The sequence below is a fragment of the Phocoena phocoena genome, chromosome 11, assembly GCF_963924675.1.
Source record: "Phocoena phocoena chromosome 11, mPhoPho1.1, whole genome shotgun sequence".
Taxonomy (NCBI): Eukaryota; Metazoa; Chordata; class Mammalia; order Artiodactyla; family Phocoenidae; genus Phocoena; species Phocoena phocoena.
Window position 1 is genome coordinate 671,917 of NC_089229.1, and position 18,418 is coordinate 690,334.

Sequence of the window (18,418 nt, forward strand, 5' to 3'; positions counted from 1 at the left end):
AGCATAGGAGGGGGGTGGGGGCGAGGGCCACCTTTTAATTTATTCATGGTTTATGTTGCCCTGAGCCAGTCTGCAGTGGGATCTGGTGGAGACGGGAAAGGCACTGGGGCCCACCCAGGGGAATGCCCACCACCCCTCACTGAGTGGGCGCAGAACCTCACTTTCAGGTTATCTTGGGAAGTTAGATGCAAAATAAAGATTTTTAAACCAAATAAAGATGACATGTAGATTTGGGGAAGTTACCAGGAGGAAAGGCACTGATGGGGTGGGTGGGTCTTTCCTACTCACCCCTCCCTCCGCAAAGATACTGGACCAGAGACGCAGGATATCTGGGTGGGCTGGGACACTGGCCGATGCTGGGAATCCCCGGGGCGGCGGGTCAGGCCCCACGAGTGACCCTGGGGACACCAGAGCACACTCCCTGGTGGGCTGGGGGCGTTCTGCCCCTGGGGGACATCGGATGTTAGGTGCGGAGGGAGGCCCGAGGTGTGGACCAGAAAGAGGCCCGAGGGTCCCAGGACACAGCCTGCCCTGGACAGCCTGGCTGGTTCCGCAGGGTCGGGGGCCCGGGTGTGGCCCTCGGGTCTTTATGACCTGGGGGGCTCTGACTGCCAGGGCGGGTCTGTGTGACTCTGACACCCGGGGCGGGGCGGGACCGCGTGATCCCAGCCGGGGCGCGCGCCACTCGCTGGCCCTCCGCCCCGCGGACACCATGCCCGGCCCCCGGCGCCCCAGCCCCCGCGCGGGCCGCGGCCGCGCCTCGGACTGCAGCCCCTGCCGGGGGCCCCGCCTGGGTACCCCCGACCGCCGCCTGTGGGACCCCACGGCCCCCGCGCGCCGTCGTCCCCGGAGCCGCACTCTGAGCCACTCCCGCAGCCGCTCCCGCCGCCCCCTGCCGCCCGCGCGCCCGCGCAGCCCCACGCCCAGCGCCGGCCGCCGCCGAGCCGCGCTCCCCGGGCCCAGCTGCCGGCGCCCCGGTGCTACCGCACAGTGCGCCGCGCGGCCCGGGCCCGTCACCCCGGGCAACCGGAGGACGCGGGACGGCGCGACGGGGGGCGAGGGCACGGGCCCCCGCCCGGGTGAGCACGGGGCCAACCGCTCTCCGCCCCTCCGCCCCTGGGATTCTAGACCACCCCCGCGGAGTCCCGGACCTACCCTTCCTTCGGAGCTCCTGACCGCCCCCCCCCTGCTCCAGACCTGCCCAGCCCTACACCTCTGGACCCCGCCTTCGGCCCCCCACCCCGACCCTAGCCTGCGCCCCCCCAACCCCAGACTTCCCCCTCCACCCCCGCCCTGCTCTCGCCCCTCTGAGTTCCCTTCCTCTATCAGCACTGATACCCCCTTGCAGGGGTCCAGGCAGTGGAAGGGAGGAAAGTTGAGGTGCCCGAGGCAGAGGCCGGAATGGAACCGTCTGCGTCATCGGAAGGGGAGCGGAGAGGAGAATCTAGTCAGTATTGTCCTGGGCCCGCCGCCCTGGGTTTCCTGAAAGGGACGGCCAAGCTCAGGCTTGGGGAGGGGGCATCCGTCTGTTCTGTTGATCTGTCTGCCCGTCCTTATTCCGAAGTACCTGCTTTAATTCCAGGAGCCTCGTAATGTCTTAATATTTCTCTGACTTTGTTCTTCAAGATGTGCTCAGGTTTTCTTGGACTTTTGCATTTTTAGAATTGATTGTTAATATAAGCCCCCCCAACACACACACACACACACACACACACACACACACACACACACGAGTCCTGCTGGGATTTTGTGATTCCATTGAATGTGTAGATCAATTGGGGTGAGAATTAACATCTTAATACCCAGACTTCTGACCACGAACATTAGCTCTTTCATTCTTGTCAGTAAGGTTCCCACTTTTAGTTACAGGTGTGCAAGACCTTTTGTTAGAATCACCCCCAGATAATCCGTGCTTAATACTGCTGTAGGTGGCATTTTTGAGTTTCATTTTCTAATTGTCTCTAGTGCATAGAAATACAGTTGAATTCATTTTCCTGGCTTGGTGGTTGGTGACCTTGGTAAATACACTACTAACTCATATAATTAGATTTATTACATACACAATCATCACCTGCAGATCTTTTCAGTCTTTATATCTCTTATTTCCTTTTCTTGCATTATTGCATGGGTTAGCACTTTTGAGTATAATGTTGAATAGATATGATATAGTGGACATCTTTTTTTGTTTACACACTCAGGAGGAAAGTGCTCAGTGTTTCACCATGAAATATGATGTATAAGTTTTTTTTAATTTTTTAAACATGATTTTTTTCACATTTCTTTGTCAAGTTTTCTTTGGCAAATTTATCTAAAATATTGAATTTTCATTTTAGAACCTATTTTATAGTTATAATACAGAGGCCCTAAACTGATCCAGGTTCACCAGGATACCCTTCTCTAAGCCCTAGTGGTTAATATTTTCCCTATAAAATGTACTAGTATCTTTTAATTAAGTTGTCATTCACAAAAATTATAAATTAAACACCTATAAATTCTTGTTGCTATACGTTTTAAAGGAAGTTCCCTTTATTCCTAGTTTACTGAGAGTTTTAAAACAAGTAGTTATTACATTTTATCATATGTTTTCTTCTGCATATTTTTTCCTTTAGTCTATCAAATGATTACCTTATGGATTTTCAAATATTAAACAAACTTTGTATCCCTAAAACAAATACCACATGGTCAAGTGTACTGTTTTATATGTCACTGGATTTGATTTACAAATATTTTAAGATTTTTGTGTCTATTTTTATAAGCAAGATTGGCTTGTAATATTTCTTTCTTTTAAAAAGGTCCTTGTCAGATTTTGGTGTTAAATGTATGACCTCATAAAAAAAACTTGAAAAAGAAAACAAAAGAAAGGGTTGAAAAGGCTTTTCTACTTTCCTCTTTAGTGATAGGGTTTATGTGGGGGTTTTTGGGTTTTTTTTTGTTTTTTTTTTCTGAAATATTTGGACAGGTTGACCTGTAATGCCATCTAGGCCTGGCTTCATTGTGGGAAACATTTTAAATATGGAGTTAATTTGTTTAACAGAAATAGGCCCATCTGGATTTTCTATTTCTTTTATGTCACTTTTGATAAGCAGTGTTGTTTAAGGAAAATGTCCATTTCATATGAATTGCCAAATTATTGACATGTGGATGTTTATAATATCTTTTTTTATTGAAGTATAGTTGATTTACAATGTTGTGTTCATTTCAGGTATACAGCAAAGTGATTCAGCTATATATATATATATATATATATATATATATATATATATGCTTTTTCAGATTTTTCCATTATAGGTTATTACAAGATATTATTCCCTATGCTATACAGCAGGTCCTTTTTGTGTATTTATTTTGTAGATAGTAGTGTGTATCTGTTAATCCCAAACTCCTAATTTATTCCTCCCCCCACCTTTCTCCTTTGGTAACCATAAGTTTGTTTTCTATATCTGTGAATCTATTTCTGTTTTGTAAGTAAGTTCATTTGTATCATTTTTTTAGATTCCACATATAAATGATATCAAATGATATTTGTCTCTCTCTAGCTGACTTACTTCACTTAATATGATAATCTCTAGGTCCATCCATGTTGCTGCAAATGGCATTATTTCATTCTTTTTTGTGGCTGAGTAATATTTCATTGTATATGTATATATATGTATACCACATCTTCTTTATCCATTCATCTGTTGATGGACATTTAGGTTGCTTCCATGTCTTGGCTACTGTAAATAGTGCTGCCGTGAACATGGGGGTGCGTGTACCTTTTCAAATTAGAGTTTTCGTCTTTTCTAGCTATACACCCAGGAGTGGGATTGCCAGATCATATGGTAACCCTATTTTTAGTTTTTTAAGTAACCTTCATTCTGTTCTCCATAGTGGCTACACCAAGTTACATTCCTACCAACAGTGTAGGAGGGTTCCCTTTCCCCACACCCTTTCCAGCATTTATTATTTGTAGACTTTTTGATGGTGGCCATTCTGACTGGTGTGAGGTGATACCTCATTGTAGTTTTGATTTGCATTTTTCTAGTAATTAGTGATATTGAGCATCTTTTCATGGGCCTATTGCCATTTGTATGTCTTCTTTGGAGAAATGTCTGTTTAGATTTTCTAAATCCCATTTTTTGATTGGGTCGTTTGTTTGGTTGATACTGAGCTGTTTATATATTTTGGAAATTAATCCCTTGTCAGTTGCATCATTTGCAAATTTGTTCTTCCAGTCCATAGGTTGTCTTTTCATTTTGTTTATAGTTTCCTTTGCTGTGCAAAAGCTTTTAAGTTTAATTAGGTACCATTTATTTATTTTTGCTTTTATTTTCATTACTTTAGGAGATGGATCAAAAAAATATCGCTGCAATTTATGTCAAAGAGTGTTCTCCCTATATTTTCCTCTAGGAGTTTTATCCAGTCTTACATTTAAGTCTTTAATCCATTTTGAGTTTATTTTTGTATACGGTATTAGAGAATGTTCTAATTTCATTCTTTTACCTGTAGCTGTCTAGTTTTCTGAGCACCACTTATTGAAGAGGCTGTCTTTTCTCCATTGTATATCCTTGCATCATAGATTAATTGACCATAAGTACATGGGCTTATTTCTGGGCTCTCTATCCATTGAGCTATATTACTGTTTTTGTGCCAGTACCATACTGTTCTGATTACTGTAGCTTTGTAGTATAGTCTGAAGTCAGGGAGTGTGATACTGCCAGCTCCCTTCTTCTTTCTCAAGATTGTTTTGGCTATTCAGGATCTTTTGTGTTTCCATACAAATTTAAAAATTATTTGTTCTAGTTTTGTGAAAAATGCCATTGGTAATTTGGTAGGGATTGAATTGAATCTATACATTGCTTTGGCTAGTGCGGTCATTTTAATATATTGATTCTTCCAATCCAAGAACATGGTATATCTTTTCATCTGTTTGTGTCATCTTCAATTTCTTTCATCAGCATCTTATAGTTTTTGGACTACAGGTTTTTTTGCCTGCTTAGATAGGTTTATCCCTAGGTATTTTATTCTTTTCAATGCAATGATAAATGGGATTGTTTTCTTAATTTCTCTTTCTGATCTTTTGTTGTTAGTATATAGAAATGCAACAGATTTCTGTATATTAATTTTGTATCCTACAACTTTGTACTGAATTCACTGATGAGCTCTAGTAGTTTTCTGGTGGCATCTTTAGGATTTTCTACGTATAGTATCATGTTGTCTGCAAACAGTGACAGTTTTACTTCTTCCTTTCCAATTTGGTTCCTTTTCTTTCTTTCTCTTCTCTGATTGCTGTGGCTAGGACTTCCAAAATTATGTTGAATAAAAGTGGTGAGAGTGGGCATCCTTGTCTTGTTCCTGGTCTTAGAGGTAATGCTTTTCACCACTGAGTATGATGTTAGCTGTGGGTTTGTCATATATGGACTTTATTATGTTAAGGTAGGTTCCCTCTAAGCCTGCTTTCTGGGGAGTTTTCATCATAAATGATGTTGAATTTTGTCAAAAGCCTTTCCTTCATCTATTGAGATGATCACGTGGTTTTTATTCTTCAGTCTGTGAATGTGGTGTATCATGTTGACTGATTTGTGGATATTGAAGAATCCTTGCATCCCTGGGATAAATCCCACTTGATCATGGTGTCATGGTGTATGATCCTTTTAATGTATTGTTGGATTCAGTTTTCTGGTATTTTGTTGAGGATATTTGCATCTATGTTCATCAGTGATATTGGCCTATAATTTTCTTTTTTTGTAGTATCTTTGTCTGGTTTTGGTATCAGGGTGATAGTGGCCTCATAGAATGAGTTTGTAAGTGTTTCTTCCTTTGCAGTTTTTTGGAATAGTTTCAGAAGGATAGGTGTTAACTCTTCTCTAAATGTTTGGTAGAATTTACCTGTGCAGCCATCTGATCCTGGACTTTTGCTGGTTGGGAGTTTTAAAATTACTAATTCAATTTCAATACTGGTAATTGGTCTGTTCGTATTTTCTGTTTCTTCCTGGTTCAGTCTTGGGAGAGTGTACCTTTCTAAGAATTTGTCCATTTCTTCTAGGTTGTCCACTGTATTGGCATAGAGTTGCTTGCAGTAGTCTCTTATGATCCTTTATATTTCTGTGGTGTGGGTTGTAACTTCTCCTTTTTCATTTCTGATTTTATTGATTTGGGCCCTCTTCCTTTTCTTCTTGATGAGTGTAGCTAAAGATTTATCAATTTTGTTTGCCTTTTCAAAGAACCAGCTTTTAGTTTCATTGATCTTTTCCATTGTTTTTTTTTTAGTCTCTATTTCATTTATTTCTGCTCTGATCTTTATGATTTCTTTCCTTCTACTAACTTTGGGTTTCCTTTGTTCTTCTTTTTCTAGTTGCTTTAGGTGTAAGATTAGGTTGTTTCTTCTTCTTTTTCTAGTTGCTTTATGTGTGAGATTAGGTTGTTTATTTGAGATTTTTCCTGTGTCCTGAGGTAGGCTTGTATCGCTACACCTTCCGTCTTAGAACTGCTTTCGCTATTATGTCTGACAGAGTTTGGATTGTTGCGTTTCCATTTTTATTTGTCTCCAGATATGTTTTAATTTCCTCTTTGATTTCTTCAGTCACTCATTGGTTGTTTAGTAGCATATTGTTTACCCTCCACCTGTTAGTGGTTTTTGCAGTTTTTTTTCTTGTAGTTGATTTCTAGTCTCATAGTGTTGTGGTCAGTCTATTTAAAGGTTTATCAATTTGAAAAAAAATGTTTCAAAGATCCAACTTTTGGTTTTGCTAATTTTCTCTATAGTACATTTGTGGGTTTTCTTAAAAAAATTATTTATTTTTAATCTTGGCTGTGTTGGGTCTTTGTTGCTGCACTCAGGCTTTCTCTAGTTGCGGCGAGCGGGGGCTACTCTTCGTTGCGGTGCACGGGCTTCTCATTGCAGTGGCTTCTCTTGTTGTGGAGCATAAGCTCTAGGCGCAGGCTCAGTAGTTGTGGCGCACGGGCTTAGTTGCTCCACGGCATGTGGGATCTTCCTGGACCAGGGATCGAACCCGTGTCCCCTGCGTTAGCAGGCAGATTCTTAACCACTGTGCCACCAGGGAAGTCCCCCCAAAAACATTTTATTAATGTATCCTCTGGTAATATCTGGTATTGATAATTTGTTTGGGTTTGAATTTGCTGGTAGTTTTCTGGTGATTTCTTTGGGTTTGACTTTGAGGTGATCTTTCTAGTATCTGAGATGGATGCTTCACTGACTGTCCTTAGCCTTTATTATTTTCCACAATTTGCGTCTACAGCTAAAAATCGCTTTATAAACAGAACCTAGCTACAAGATTCGATACTTGGTATTTTAACTCTCATTTAGTTAAGAAACATACATTACTTTTTATCCCGATCTCCTCTTTGACGCGGGTTATTCAGAAGCACATCTGTGAAATGTGTGTTAATCTCCTGTAGTTACTTTGTCTTCTGATTAAACTCCCTGACTTCACGGCTCTGTGATCAGGGGACATGATCTATGTGGCTACTGTCCCTTTGAAATTGGTTAAGAACATCTCCGTGGTCAATTTTAATAAATGTTCCCTGTGTCCTGGAATGGGCAGGATGGCGGCCACTGAGCGAGGTGTTCTGTGTGCGCGTGAGGTGAGGGTCGGACAGTCGCATTCAATCCTCATCCGCACTGACCTTTGTGGTTGTGTCAGTGACCGAGGGCAGTGCCTGTGACTATCTGCAGCTGAGGCTACTGTGTCCTCCTGGTGGTCCTGCCAGCCCTGCTCTGGTTCGTAACTGACTTTGCCCAGAACCCCCCACGTGTGGAAGCCCTCAGATGCATCTTGGTGTCTGCTTTGTCAGTTGAATGTATTGTATTTTTTTCCCCCGAGTCTAGGGTTTGCCTTCTCGTTTTCTTAGCCGAGGAGAACATTTCAATTTTGATAAAGTCTGATTTGCCCATTTTAGCTTCGATGGTCAGTGCTTTTGTGGAGCACCTCGGACTTGCTGCCTGGCCCGAGGCTCTGAGAGCCCCTCCCGGCTCCTGTGCGCGCTTCCACACTTGCGCCTGTGACCCACGTCCAGTTCCTGTGTGTCCCCAGGTAGGGCTAGGGCTCCCAACTCCGTGTGGACGGGCCACTGCTGCAGCCCCACCCCCGCTCAGGGCCTCGGTGCTCTCCCTTGCCTGCATCAGTTGGCTCCGAGGATGTGGGTCTCTGGGGTCCACGGGGTGGAGGGAGCTGCACGTGGAGCAGGTGGGTGGGTGGCCTGCCTGCCCACCTGGGATGCTCTTTGGACGTCCAGGGACCGTGGGTCCAGGAGGCGTCGGGAGGTCGGATGGTCTGCCGGGGTGTGTACGTTGCAGGAGCATCTGCCCCCGTGGAATTCAAGCCACCATCTGGGATGAGATGGCTCAGGGTGGACGGGGAGGTGAAGCACAGATGTCTGCGGTCCAGGCCTGGGCCTGGCCACAGTCAGGGCGTGGGGAGAGAGAAGGGGTGGCAGTGAGGGGAGGAGAGCGGAGCTCAGGGGAGCAGGAACTGGCCGGCTGAGTGTCCAGTGCTGGCAGAGACCTGGACGCAGGGAGTGACCACGGGATTGGCCTGTGCATGTGTGACCTTGGTCCGAGCTTGTCTGTGGCGGAGCCAGCAGACGGGCTGTGGAGAGAGGAGAGACGAGAGGTGGAGGAGGCAGTGGGCAGGGTGCAGGGATGAGGGTTTTCATTGTAATGTTTATATGGATGCTGCTACGCTTGCTGTGTGCTGATGGGAGTCTGCTGGCCAGGGTCCAGAGAGGACCCCAGAGGGGCTGGTGGCCAGAAGGCTGGCCCAGGCAGAGGCTGAGGGCTGACCGAGTGCTGTGGGGGGCTGGACATGGGGATTAGGCTGGTGTCTCCTGAGTCCGAATGTCACTTGTTCGCTCTTCCCTTTGCCTTGATGTCTGTTTCTCTTTTGTAGAATTAAAACGAGGAATTTCCCAAGACTTGATTTCTTCCCCCAAATTAGACAAATACAAAATAGCAAGACAATTAACGGACAAGGCAATCAAGGTAAATGCTCTTTGGGGCTCGGGGGGAGGGGTACTTTTAAGAACAGAAATTGGTTTTGGAATTTGGAGAGTGAGTTCGCTGCCTCTGACGCCCCCCTGCCCATGTGAGGCGGCCCCCGCAGTCCTGGCCCCCGCGTGGAGGCTTCTGCCAGTTACTTTATGTTTCAGCTGTACTTTTGAAATAGGTAATGCTTTCAAAATTCAAAAAACGCAGACACATACACGGTAAAAATCTCTCCTGCAGCCATGCAGTCGTATGACTGCAGCTGTGGACACACATCCCAGACAAAGGGACAGACTCCTAGTGACTCACAGACCCCCTCCCATCCACTCCCCCCGCCCCAGGCTCCCGGGTGACACGGTGAGGACACTTGCATGTGAGAGGGGTTTGTGCCCAGGAGAGGAACTCTGGGGCTCGAGTGGGGCAGCTGGCATACCCACCCACTTCCTCAAGGGGGAGGCCTACCTTTCAGCTGAATGGGAGAATTTGGGGGAGATAAAGAAGGACAAGCGTTCTTCAAATGGGGGCAGGTGGCTCCACGGCTACCACTTTGAGAACGTGATCCTCTGTCCTTATCACGCGTTTGCGTTGCTCAGGCCGGGACAGTGGGGAAGCACTGACAAATCCAACACACATTAACACGTGGAAATGTGCTCATTCCCTTAACTTTCTTCTGAAGCACAGCACACACACGCGAGTGTATAGATCATAAATGCACAGCTCAGGCTGTGATGGGCTGGATGTACCTGGAGAGAGAAGCACAGCACAGGTGACGTATGTAATCAGCATGAACCCCTGCAGACATGACAGCACCTCTGCCCCCTTGGAAGCTGCCTCCCGCCCTAGTTATTCCCAAATCCTGGCAACCACGGATGTGCCCTTTGTGCTTCCTACCACTGTCCTTTCTGGGGCTTCATATAAGTAGAATTTAATTTTCAGATTTTCTTCTGAGACCTTAAAACATATAAACATTCAGGGCTACAAACATCCCACTAAGTACTGCTTTAGCTGCATTTCAAAAGATTTCATTTTGTAGTGTTTTTGATGAGATTCAGTTCAATGTATTTTCTAATTCATATTATTGCTTTTCATTGATTGTGTGTTACTTAAAACTATGGTTCTTAATTTCTAAACTGGTGGCTACTTTTCTGGTTATTTTGTTATTGATTTCTAGTTTGATTGCCTGTGGTTGAGGATGTAATGGGTACAATGTTATTCCGTTGAAATGTGTTCAGACCTGCTTTATACCTAGCATTTTGTTAATTTATATAAAAGTTGATGTAGGGTGCTATATTCACAGCCATCAGGGTAGAGCTTGTTATTTGCGTTGTTGAAGTCTTCTAGCCTTATTGAAATTTTTTGTCTCTGTGTTCTCTAATTTACTGAGAGAAGCATGTTAAATATCCTTTTGTAATTGGGGATTTGTCTACTTTGTGTTTCTGCCACTTTTTGCTCTATATAATTTATAGCCATCTTAATGGGTGCAAATGTATCTTTCTGGTGAATTGAATGTTTGCTTTAAATTATGGGATGATTTTCTTTACTTTAGTGATGTTTATTTGTCCCAAAGGCTATTCTGTCTCATATATAGATCCTTTAATTTTTTATCTATCTGTAGGGTTGTGCTTTTGATTTTCTCCTGTAAACAACATAGATTTAGATTTTAAAAAGATATAGTCTGGCACTCTTTACCTTTTAACTGGAGCATTTTGTGTATTTATCTATAATTAAACACTGGTATATTCCCATCGTGTTTCATTCATTTGGTTTGCACTGTCTGCTCAGTTTTCCTCTCCTTTCATGCTTCCTTGTGGACTGACTACTTTTTATTATTCCATTTTCCCTCTCTTATGTTAGAAATCTTGTACTCTTTTTTGTCCTTTTGTAGTTCCCTTATGTATTGTCCTGTGCTGACTTACTAAAGTTAATCAGATTTTCTGAAGTCATTCAGTTTGACTCCAGTTAAGGAGCGGATTGGACGCAGCTGGGAGGTCTTGCTGGAGCTGCAGGGCACTGACATTCCTGCTGTTGTCATACTCCCTGCCCGCCTCTCCTCACAGTGGCTCCTGTCGTGGTGCACGGCCCTGTCGAGGGTGAGGCCAGGCTTTGGACTGAGGTTCTGATTAGAAGGGGGCTTGGAGGTCTTTCATGTGGGCGCTGGGACTTGAGCTCTCAGCGTCTGGCCACAAGCCCACACGTTCTTGGCACATGTTCCCAGTCTTCCCGCTGGGACCCGTGTTAGCCACCAATGCTGCTTGACAAATCACCATGAATTTAGCTGCTTAAACACATCACGTATTATCCCCTGTGGGTCAGGGGTCCAGGCTGGGTCCTCTGCTCAGTGTCTGTCAAGGGTGAAATGAAGCATCAGCCAGATGGGGTCTCATCTGAAGGCTCAACAGGGGAAGGACCTGCTTCCAAGCTTCCTCAGCTTGTTGGCAGAGTTAATTTCCTTGTGGCACCTTCTTCAAAGCCAGCAGTGGAGAGAGACAGTCTCTGCTGTTTTCAATCTCTGACTTGAGAGGATCCTGGACCCTCTTTTAAGCGGCACACCTGATTAGGTCAGGCCCACCCAGGATAATCTGTCTTTGAAATTCAGAGTCTAATTAGGGACCCTAGTGAGTTTGAGCTGCCTCCCCCTGCTGCCCTGGCCTCCCCTCCTGCCCTCACAAGCTCATGAGGCCCTAAGCTCACTGCTGACCATACCCCTGTTCCCTGTCCCTGCCCTGCAGCTGCTGCCCTCTGACCCTGTCCAACGGATGTGTCCAGGCTGTGTCCTCAGCAGCATGGGCCCTGGGGCTCCAGCATGACCATCACTCTCCTGCCCCCTGTCCCTCATCTGGGAAGGCAGAGGATGCAAGCTACCAACTCCCTGCCTGGCCCCTGGCAGCTGGCCTCATTCCCACAGTGATGGGCAGAGCCCCCAGCTCCCCTGGTGTTGGCCCTGGGCAGTTCGCACTGCCCCTCCAGCCATTGGTGGGCATTTGTTCCCCCCTCTCCTCTCAAACCTCGAGCAGCTCCCCCACCCCAGGCATGAGGGGCGGTCACCTTTGCAGAGAAAAGAAAGCCGCAGAGCACAGGCCCTCGGGCCCTGTCCTGCATCTCACCTTTCAGACCTGGAGCTGCCCTGAGCTGGGGTCTGAGCCTCAGGAAGCATCGAGGTCCTGGCTGTGCTGTGCCTCCTGGCCTCCACGTTTGGGGCAGCAGGCACACACACGGCGGAGTGGGCCTGCCCGGGGGCTGCCCGGCCCCAACCCGTCGGCCGTCCCAACGCTCCTGGGTGATTTTCTCAGAGCAGAACACAGGTGTCTTCCCGTTGGTGCAGCCTGTGTCATCCTGATAGTAGACTCCTCTTGCAGAGATAAAATTAACTCAATTCTTTAATTTCAAATACACTCTTGCAATTCAAGGAAAAGAAGATCTTCTCCATCTACGGACACTCCCCGGTGATCCGGGCCTCCCTGCGGAGGAAGGGCTGGGTGGAGAAGAGGTTCCACTTTCTGCCCAAGGTCGTTCCGAGTGTCAAAGACGAAGGGGAAGGAGCGCCAGGTAGAGTATCGGAGGTGTCTTGTGTTTCGGTGTGAGAGGTTTGTGTGTATGTCACGAGGACCCAGACGTGAGTCGGTTCTGCGGGTCCTGTGCTGTGGCCTCACCCTTGGGGACGGAGTCACCTCCCGGCCCCCACCCCAGGCATCCGGGCACTGGCGAGCCCTTTCAAACCCTGGTACTGGTCACTTCTTGGTGTCCCACGGTCCATGCCCAGACCTCCTCCTGTGTCTGGATGGTGTTCATCGTCCTTTAGCGGCCTGGCCCTGACTGTCCCTCCTCTGGCCCCATGCTTGGCCCCTGGCACTGCCCACTGCACCAGCCCCTGGTCACGGGTCCTCCCTGACCCCACCTGTGCCTGTCCCCTGCTCTGCACAAAGTCTTCATCCTCTTGGCCCCAGGGTCTGCGCTGGGCCCTGTCCCACACGGTGCTTGAGACCCAGCTCACGGCCCTGCCCACGTCCCGGGTCCCCGACCCTGGCACGGCCCCTGGCGGGGGTGCCATGCGGTGGACACCCGAGCCTGACTCGACCCTGCTCCTTTCGGAACCCACGGGGGCACCTGCTCCGCACTGGGCCCCGTCGTGGGCCCGGCTGTGGTCACGCCTTCCTGCCATGATGCACTGACATCTCCTGTGTGTTGTGTTTGCAGAAAACAAACGTGCTGAAGGCAAAGAAAGTCAAGAAGTGGCTTTGGGGAAAACAGACGACATCCACGATGTGATGGTAGGTCCCGTGGGCTCTGGAGGGGCCTCAGCTGATGTTTACCTGCCTTTGTGCTGCGTCCTGCGGGGGGAGATGTGGCAAAGCCATGGTCACGCCCGGCCTCGAGGACATGCGCGCGAGTGCATGCGTGTGCACGTGTGCGTCTGTGTGCCCCGTGTTTCTGAGCGTCCACGTGTGTGCCTCCACGTGTGGGCAGGCAAGCTGGGCCTGTCGTCTGTGGAAACCCTGTGGGACAGGATCAGAACAGCCCCCAGGCGGCGACGGTGGCGGTGGAGTCTGCCGGACGCAGCGCCTGCCTGTGGGGCGGGGCAGCTGCCACAGGGCCCAGCTCCTGGGCCTCGATGCTCCCTGGTGGTAGGTCAGCCATCAGGGATGGGCTTTGCAGAGCTGTGCTGCCCTGGCAGGGCTCTGCTGGCCGGTAACAGAGGGTCACTGCGACTCAAGGGGAGGGAAGAAAGTTAAAACAAGACCAAACAGCGTCCACCGTGAGCAAGCGTGACGCGTTGACCACGCTGAAGAGCTCCTGTCCCTCGTGTGACCCCGTGAACAGAACGAAAAGACGAGCCACTCAGGGAGGTACTTGCAGGGCTTACGAGTTAAAAGATCTGATACTCAGAACATGTGACAAGCTCACAGGTCAGGAGCAGATGACGATCCAATAGAAACGGGCAAAGCCCCGACAGGCCGGGGAGCCCATCACTGCAAGTTCCCAGAGCAGATTCCTTTCTGTGAAAGTCGACCGTGAGGCTGGGGGGCCGTCCGCGGGTAGGGAGCGTGGGCAGTCGGCAGGGGTGGGTGCAGGGGGCCGGGCCTGTGCGGGAGCGTCAGCTCTGGACCGAAGGCCGTTTCTCACCCCGGGCGCCCGGGGAGCCACCAAGCTGCTGTCTATGCTTCCGTGTACGACGGTTCATCACACAGTGGGACAAATGACACTTACACGGGAAGGTGGCAGCAGGAGCTGTACATGTCACTCTGAGAGCGGGAACGAGGACCAAGGGCTCGAGCCCAGCGTTCAGGGAGCTGGGTGGGTGCGTTTTGGAAGTGGCGTTGGCGGCCTGGGCCCCAGCAGCCCCCTCCCTGCGCCCCCCAGCAGCAGTGCTGCTGTCGGGTGGGGGGAGCCAGTCCTGCCGGAACACAGGGGTCAAGGTGGATTGACCTGAGTCACGGGGGGCTTAGGTGGTCCTGATATGCTGTCTGCGGACAGTGACCACAAAGGGTGTCCGGGTCATCTCTAGGGGTAGGATTTTGGAGAATCTTTCCCTTTCCTAGTATCTCTTTGTATGGTTAGAAATTTTGACCAAAAACATGCCATTTTTGTAAACACAAAAGCGCAGACACCAAGGACACCCCAGTCACCCACCTGTTTCTCGTCCCGGGCGCCCGGGTGGCCACCAAGCCTGTCTAAACTTCCGTGTACGACGGTTCCTCACACACTGTGACGAATGACAGCTGCTCTCATGGGCCCCTGCGTTCTGAAGGTGCGGGGGCAGCGGAGAAGCCTGTGTCCCGGCGGCCAGGGAGGAGGACTCTCCCAGGTCCACACGTGGTGTGTCCCTGCGGCCGGCAGCTCAGACCTCACTCGGGGCCCCTGCAGCCCAGACCCCGAAGCCCCCTACCCCTGTGCCATCGGAAGCCCTGTGTGGTAGCTGCTCCCATGTGAGCCCGCAGGAGACCCTCGAGGAACGTGCAAGGCCGCAGTCAGGATGGGAGAGTCACAGAAATCACACACCGCTTCTCACCTAAACCCCGGTTCCTTTAGTCTTGGCGTGTCCCATTGTCAGAGACGTGAGCCCTGGGTGCTGGGTGTGGACAAAGGCTTCTTCTTGCCAGTCCAGGTTGGTAAAAAATGAAACACCGCACTTCCTCTGGACAATTAAAAGGGACATCATTGACTATCACAGTCTGAGCTGCGACCAGATGCTGAATCACTACGGGAAGACGGCGTCCTTCACCACCAAGGTGAGTGGGAGGGCTGGGGGCACAGGCGGGGCAGCACCCTGCCTCCTGAAATGCCAGTACCTCCGGAGCCGGGAGCGCCACACGGGGACTGGTTCCCTGGGGCCGCCTCTCCAGGACTGGAGCCTCCTGCTGGCCTGGCCCAGCAGCAGAGTCCAGAGCCGCTCCGTGCTGCTGCCCTCAAACCGCCCCCCAGAGCCCCTGTGCCCCTCGCCCTGTGTCCCTGGGCGGCCCCAAGTGCACAGGCCAAGCCCAAGACAGGGCAGGTGACGGCTGCCACCGCAGCCCGACCCAGGCTCTGGGCCCTGGAGGGGCTCCGGATCCCAGGGGGGCCGGGCCACCCTCACCTGCGCTGTGACTTCCAACTGCAGGGGGGCATTGCCACACGGGCACTTCCTGCCCTCTCCCCCTTTCAACCGCCAGCCCCTCCAGGCAGCCGTTCCCCATTTACCCTGAGGGCTGAGGTTAGGGGCGGGGCCAGCCCGGGAGGGACAGGCCTGTGTGTACCCCCTGGGGGCGATTGGGTAAAGGGGCTTCCCTGGCAACAAGGGCACCTTCCCCTAAACCCTCAAGGGTGACAGAGGGGCAGGGACGAAGTGCACGGCCGCCCCCGGGGCTCCCTGTAGGGCTCCGCCCCCCCCCCCCCCACTCACCCTCGCCAGGCCTTGGGCCGCTGGTGTCCTTCCGGGCGTGGGCGATGCCTGCGGACGGCCCAGTGGGGCCGGGCGGCTGGGGAGGGGCGGCTCCAGGAGGTGCCCTCCCGGGAGCCCACTGGAGCCAGTGCTGCCCAGCCAGGCCCGTGGGCACTAAGAGTGGTCCAAGCTGGCCTGGCGCGTGGCCGGCGGGCCTGACGTGCCGCTGTCTCTGGAGATCGGGCTGTGCGTGAGCCTGCGGAGCCTGCCGTGGTACGTCCAGGCCAACCCCGACTCCTTCTTCCCACGCTGCTACGGCCTCTGCACCGAGAGCGAGAAGCGAGAGTTCCTGGGTGAGTGGCTGGTGGCCTGGCCGAGGCGCCTGGCATTGAGCGTTGGGCCCGGAAACCCGGCGGGGCCTCTTTCTGGCCCACCTTCCTGCAGGAGGGGCCCCAGGGCTGGGGGTGGGGGTGGGGTGATGGCGGAGGGCCCGGTCCCATCCCAGCACCTGGGACCTCAGCTCTGTTTCACGTGGTAGGAGCCAGTCTAGAAACTTCCATGGGCAGCGTCTGCAAGGCAGGAGGCCAAGTGTCAGCAGCTTGGTTCTGACGGGGCTTCTGGGAGAGACCGGCATGGGGATGGTGCTGGGCCCGGGTCTGGGTGCCTGGGGCACACGGGGACGACCAGCTCTGGGCTGGGGACAAAGGCTGGTCCCTGGTTCGATCTGCCTGGAGGCACAGGAGAGAGAAGGAGATGGTCAGGGCAGGCAGGGGAGGGGGTCGTTCGGGGGGGACCCGTGTTTCCTGAGCGCCCGTCTGGGGGGCTGTAGAGAGCGGCATCTGCCCAGCACCCCTGCCTGCCCTGTGCCCTGACCCCAGGCCGGGGCTCCCAGGAGCCAATGGCCGGCTCCAGGACAAGGCAGGAGCGGGGCGGGGGCAGAGGTGAGAAGCGCAGTGGGGGCAGGGCCGTGAGCAGGGGCCTCGCAAGATGGGGTGCCGGGTGGAGACCCAGAGGAGAGGGGGGCTGAGGGCGGCTGGCTGGGGAGCTCCAGACCAGCCCTGCAGCAGGCAGTGTGCCCGCACGTCCTCGGGCAGGGGGCTGGTGATCTCAGGAGCATGTGTTCTGATGGACGGAGGGGGGTGGGTGAGGGGCCGCGTGGGGGGCTCAGGTTCTGGGTGTTTCCAGGGCAGCAGTAGCTGCCAGGCCGGTGGATGCCGGGAAGGGTGGCCTCAGCTGAGGTGGGGAAGGAGCAGGTTTGGGAGAGAAGTTGCTGGAATATCCAGCTACTTGGGGTGGGGAGCAGCCTCGCCTCCCAGGCCCCTCATGGAGGCGAGCCTCCCCTGGCCGCTGCCCCTGGCATGTGACAGGCGCTCAGAGGCAGCCTGGCTCCAAGCCTGGGTCTGGGGGACCCTGAGCTGCCTCTGCGCTGGTGGATACAGCAGGGCCCCCAGCCACCCACAGTTAGAGCGGTGGGAGACAACATGTCCAGAAAGGTCCGGAGGGGCTCGTGTGATGGGGAGGTTCCCGGTGCTGTCAGCAGGGGGCTCTTCTAGAAGGATCCCTCTGTGCAGGGCTGAGGACACGGGGGCAGGGAGAGGTGGTGACGGTGCCCACAGACCGTGGCCCTGGGGGTGCAGGAGAGGGGCAGGAAACGGGGTGCGTGGATTCTGCCTCTGGGCCTGTAGGCAGGGTGGATGCACAGCTGGGGTGGAGGTCCTGGGGTGGATGAGACTCCCCTCCGCAGAGGAGGGAGGATGAGTGTGGAGGTGGAGGGTGTGGGCAGTGGGGGAGCGCCCGGCCCCCCGAGGGCTCTGAGGCAGGAGTGAGGCCCCCGCACGCAGTGGGATGCCCGGGCAGGGAATGGCTGGCGCTGGCTGAGTTCCCGTCCCCAGCGCAGGCACGGGGGCGAGGCCTTGGTGTCCTTTCAGACGACTTCCGGCGCACGGTGGCCTCCAGCATCCTCAAGTGGGTGGTCAGCCACCAGAACTGCAGCAGGAGCTCACCCAAGGGCTGGAGGGAAGAGGCCGGTGACAGGGACTCCAGCAACAAGCAAGGTGCGTGCCGCCTTGGTGTGGCCAAGGCCATGGCACCCCGGGAGGACGGTGACGGGAGGGGCCGTGGAGCTGTGCATCCAGGGTGGGGCTGCAGCTCTGCCCCGACCCCAGTCTCTTCCAGCAGAATGCCATGGGAGTGGCGCTCCTGGGTCATGTCGGGAGTCGTGGGCCACCGTGGGTTTCGGCCTACAAGACCCAAATAAGTCCTTTTTGTTGTTATTCACTTTCACAGAACAGTTTTAGGTCCACAGCGAAGTTGAGCAGGAGGTACAGGTGTCACGTGTACCCTCTGCCCTTTCCTCCCCTGTGTCAACATCCTCCTCCAGATGGTCCATTTGTTATAAGTGATGAACCTACATTGACACGTCATCATCACCCAGACCCCACAGTTTACATCAGGGTTCCCTCTTGGTTTGGACAAATGTATAATGACATGTATCCACTGATGTAGTATCTTTCAGAGTAGTTTCACTGCCCTAAAAATCCTCTGTGGTCAGCCTGTTCATTCCTCCTTCCCCCCAACAT

The 18,418-nt window shown here is 51.8% G+C and overlaps 1 protein-coding gene across 1 annotated transcript in view; it reads left to right on the forward strand.

Moving 5' to 3' along the window:
• Nucleotides 1–712: 712 nt before the first annotated feature.
• The window catches only part of TTLL8 (tubulin tyrosine ligase like 8), a 40,425-nt gene continuing 22,719 nt past the window's right edge, over nt 713–18,418 (forward strand). Inside the window, 8 exon segments of the mRNA XM_065887234.1 lie at nt 713–1,079; nt 1,349–1,447; nt 8,889–8,980; nt 12,391–12,529; nt 13,178–13,251; nt 15,082–15,210; nt 16,078–16,192; nt 17,768–17,893. Of these exon segments, the coding sequence (XP_065743306.1) occupies nt 713–1,079; nt 1,349–1,447; nt 8,889–8,980; nt 12,391–12,529; nt 13,178–13,251; nt 15,082–15,210; nt 16,078–16,192; nt 17,768–17,893 (1,141 nt within the window).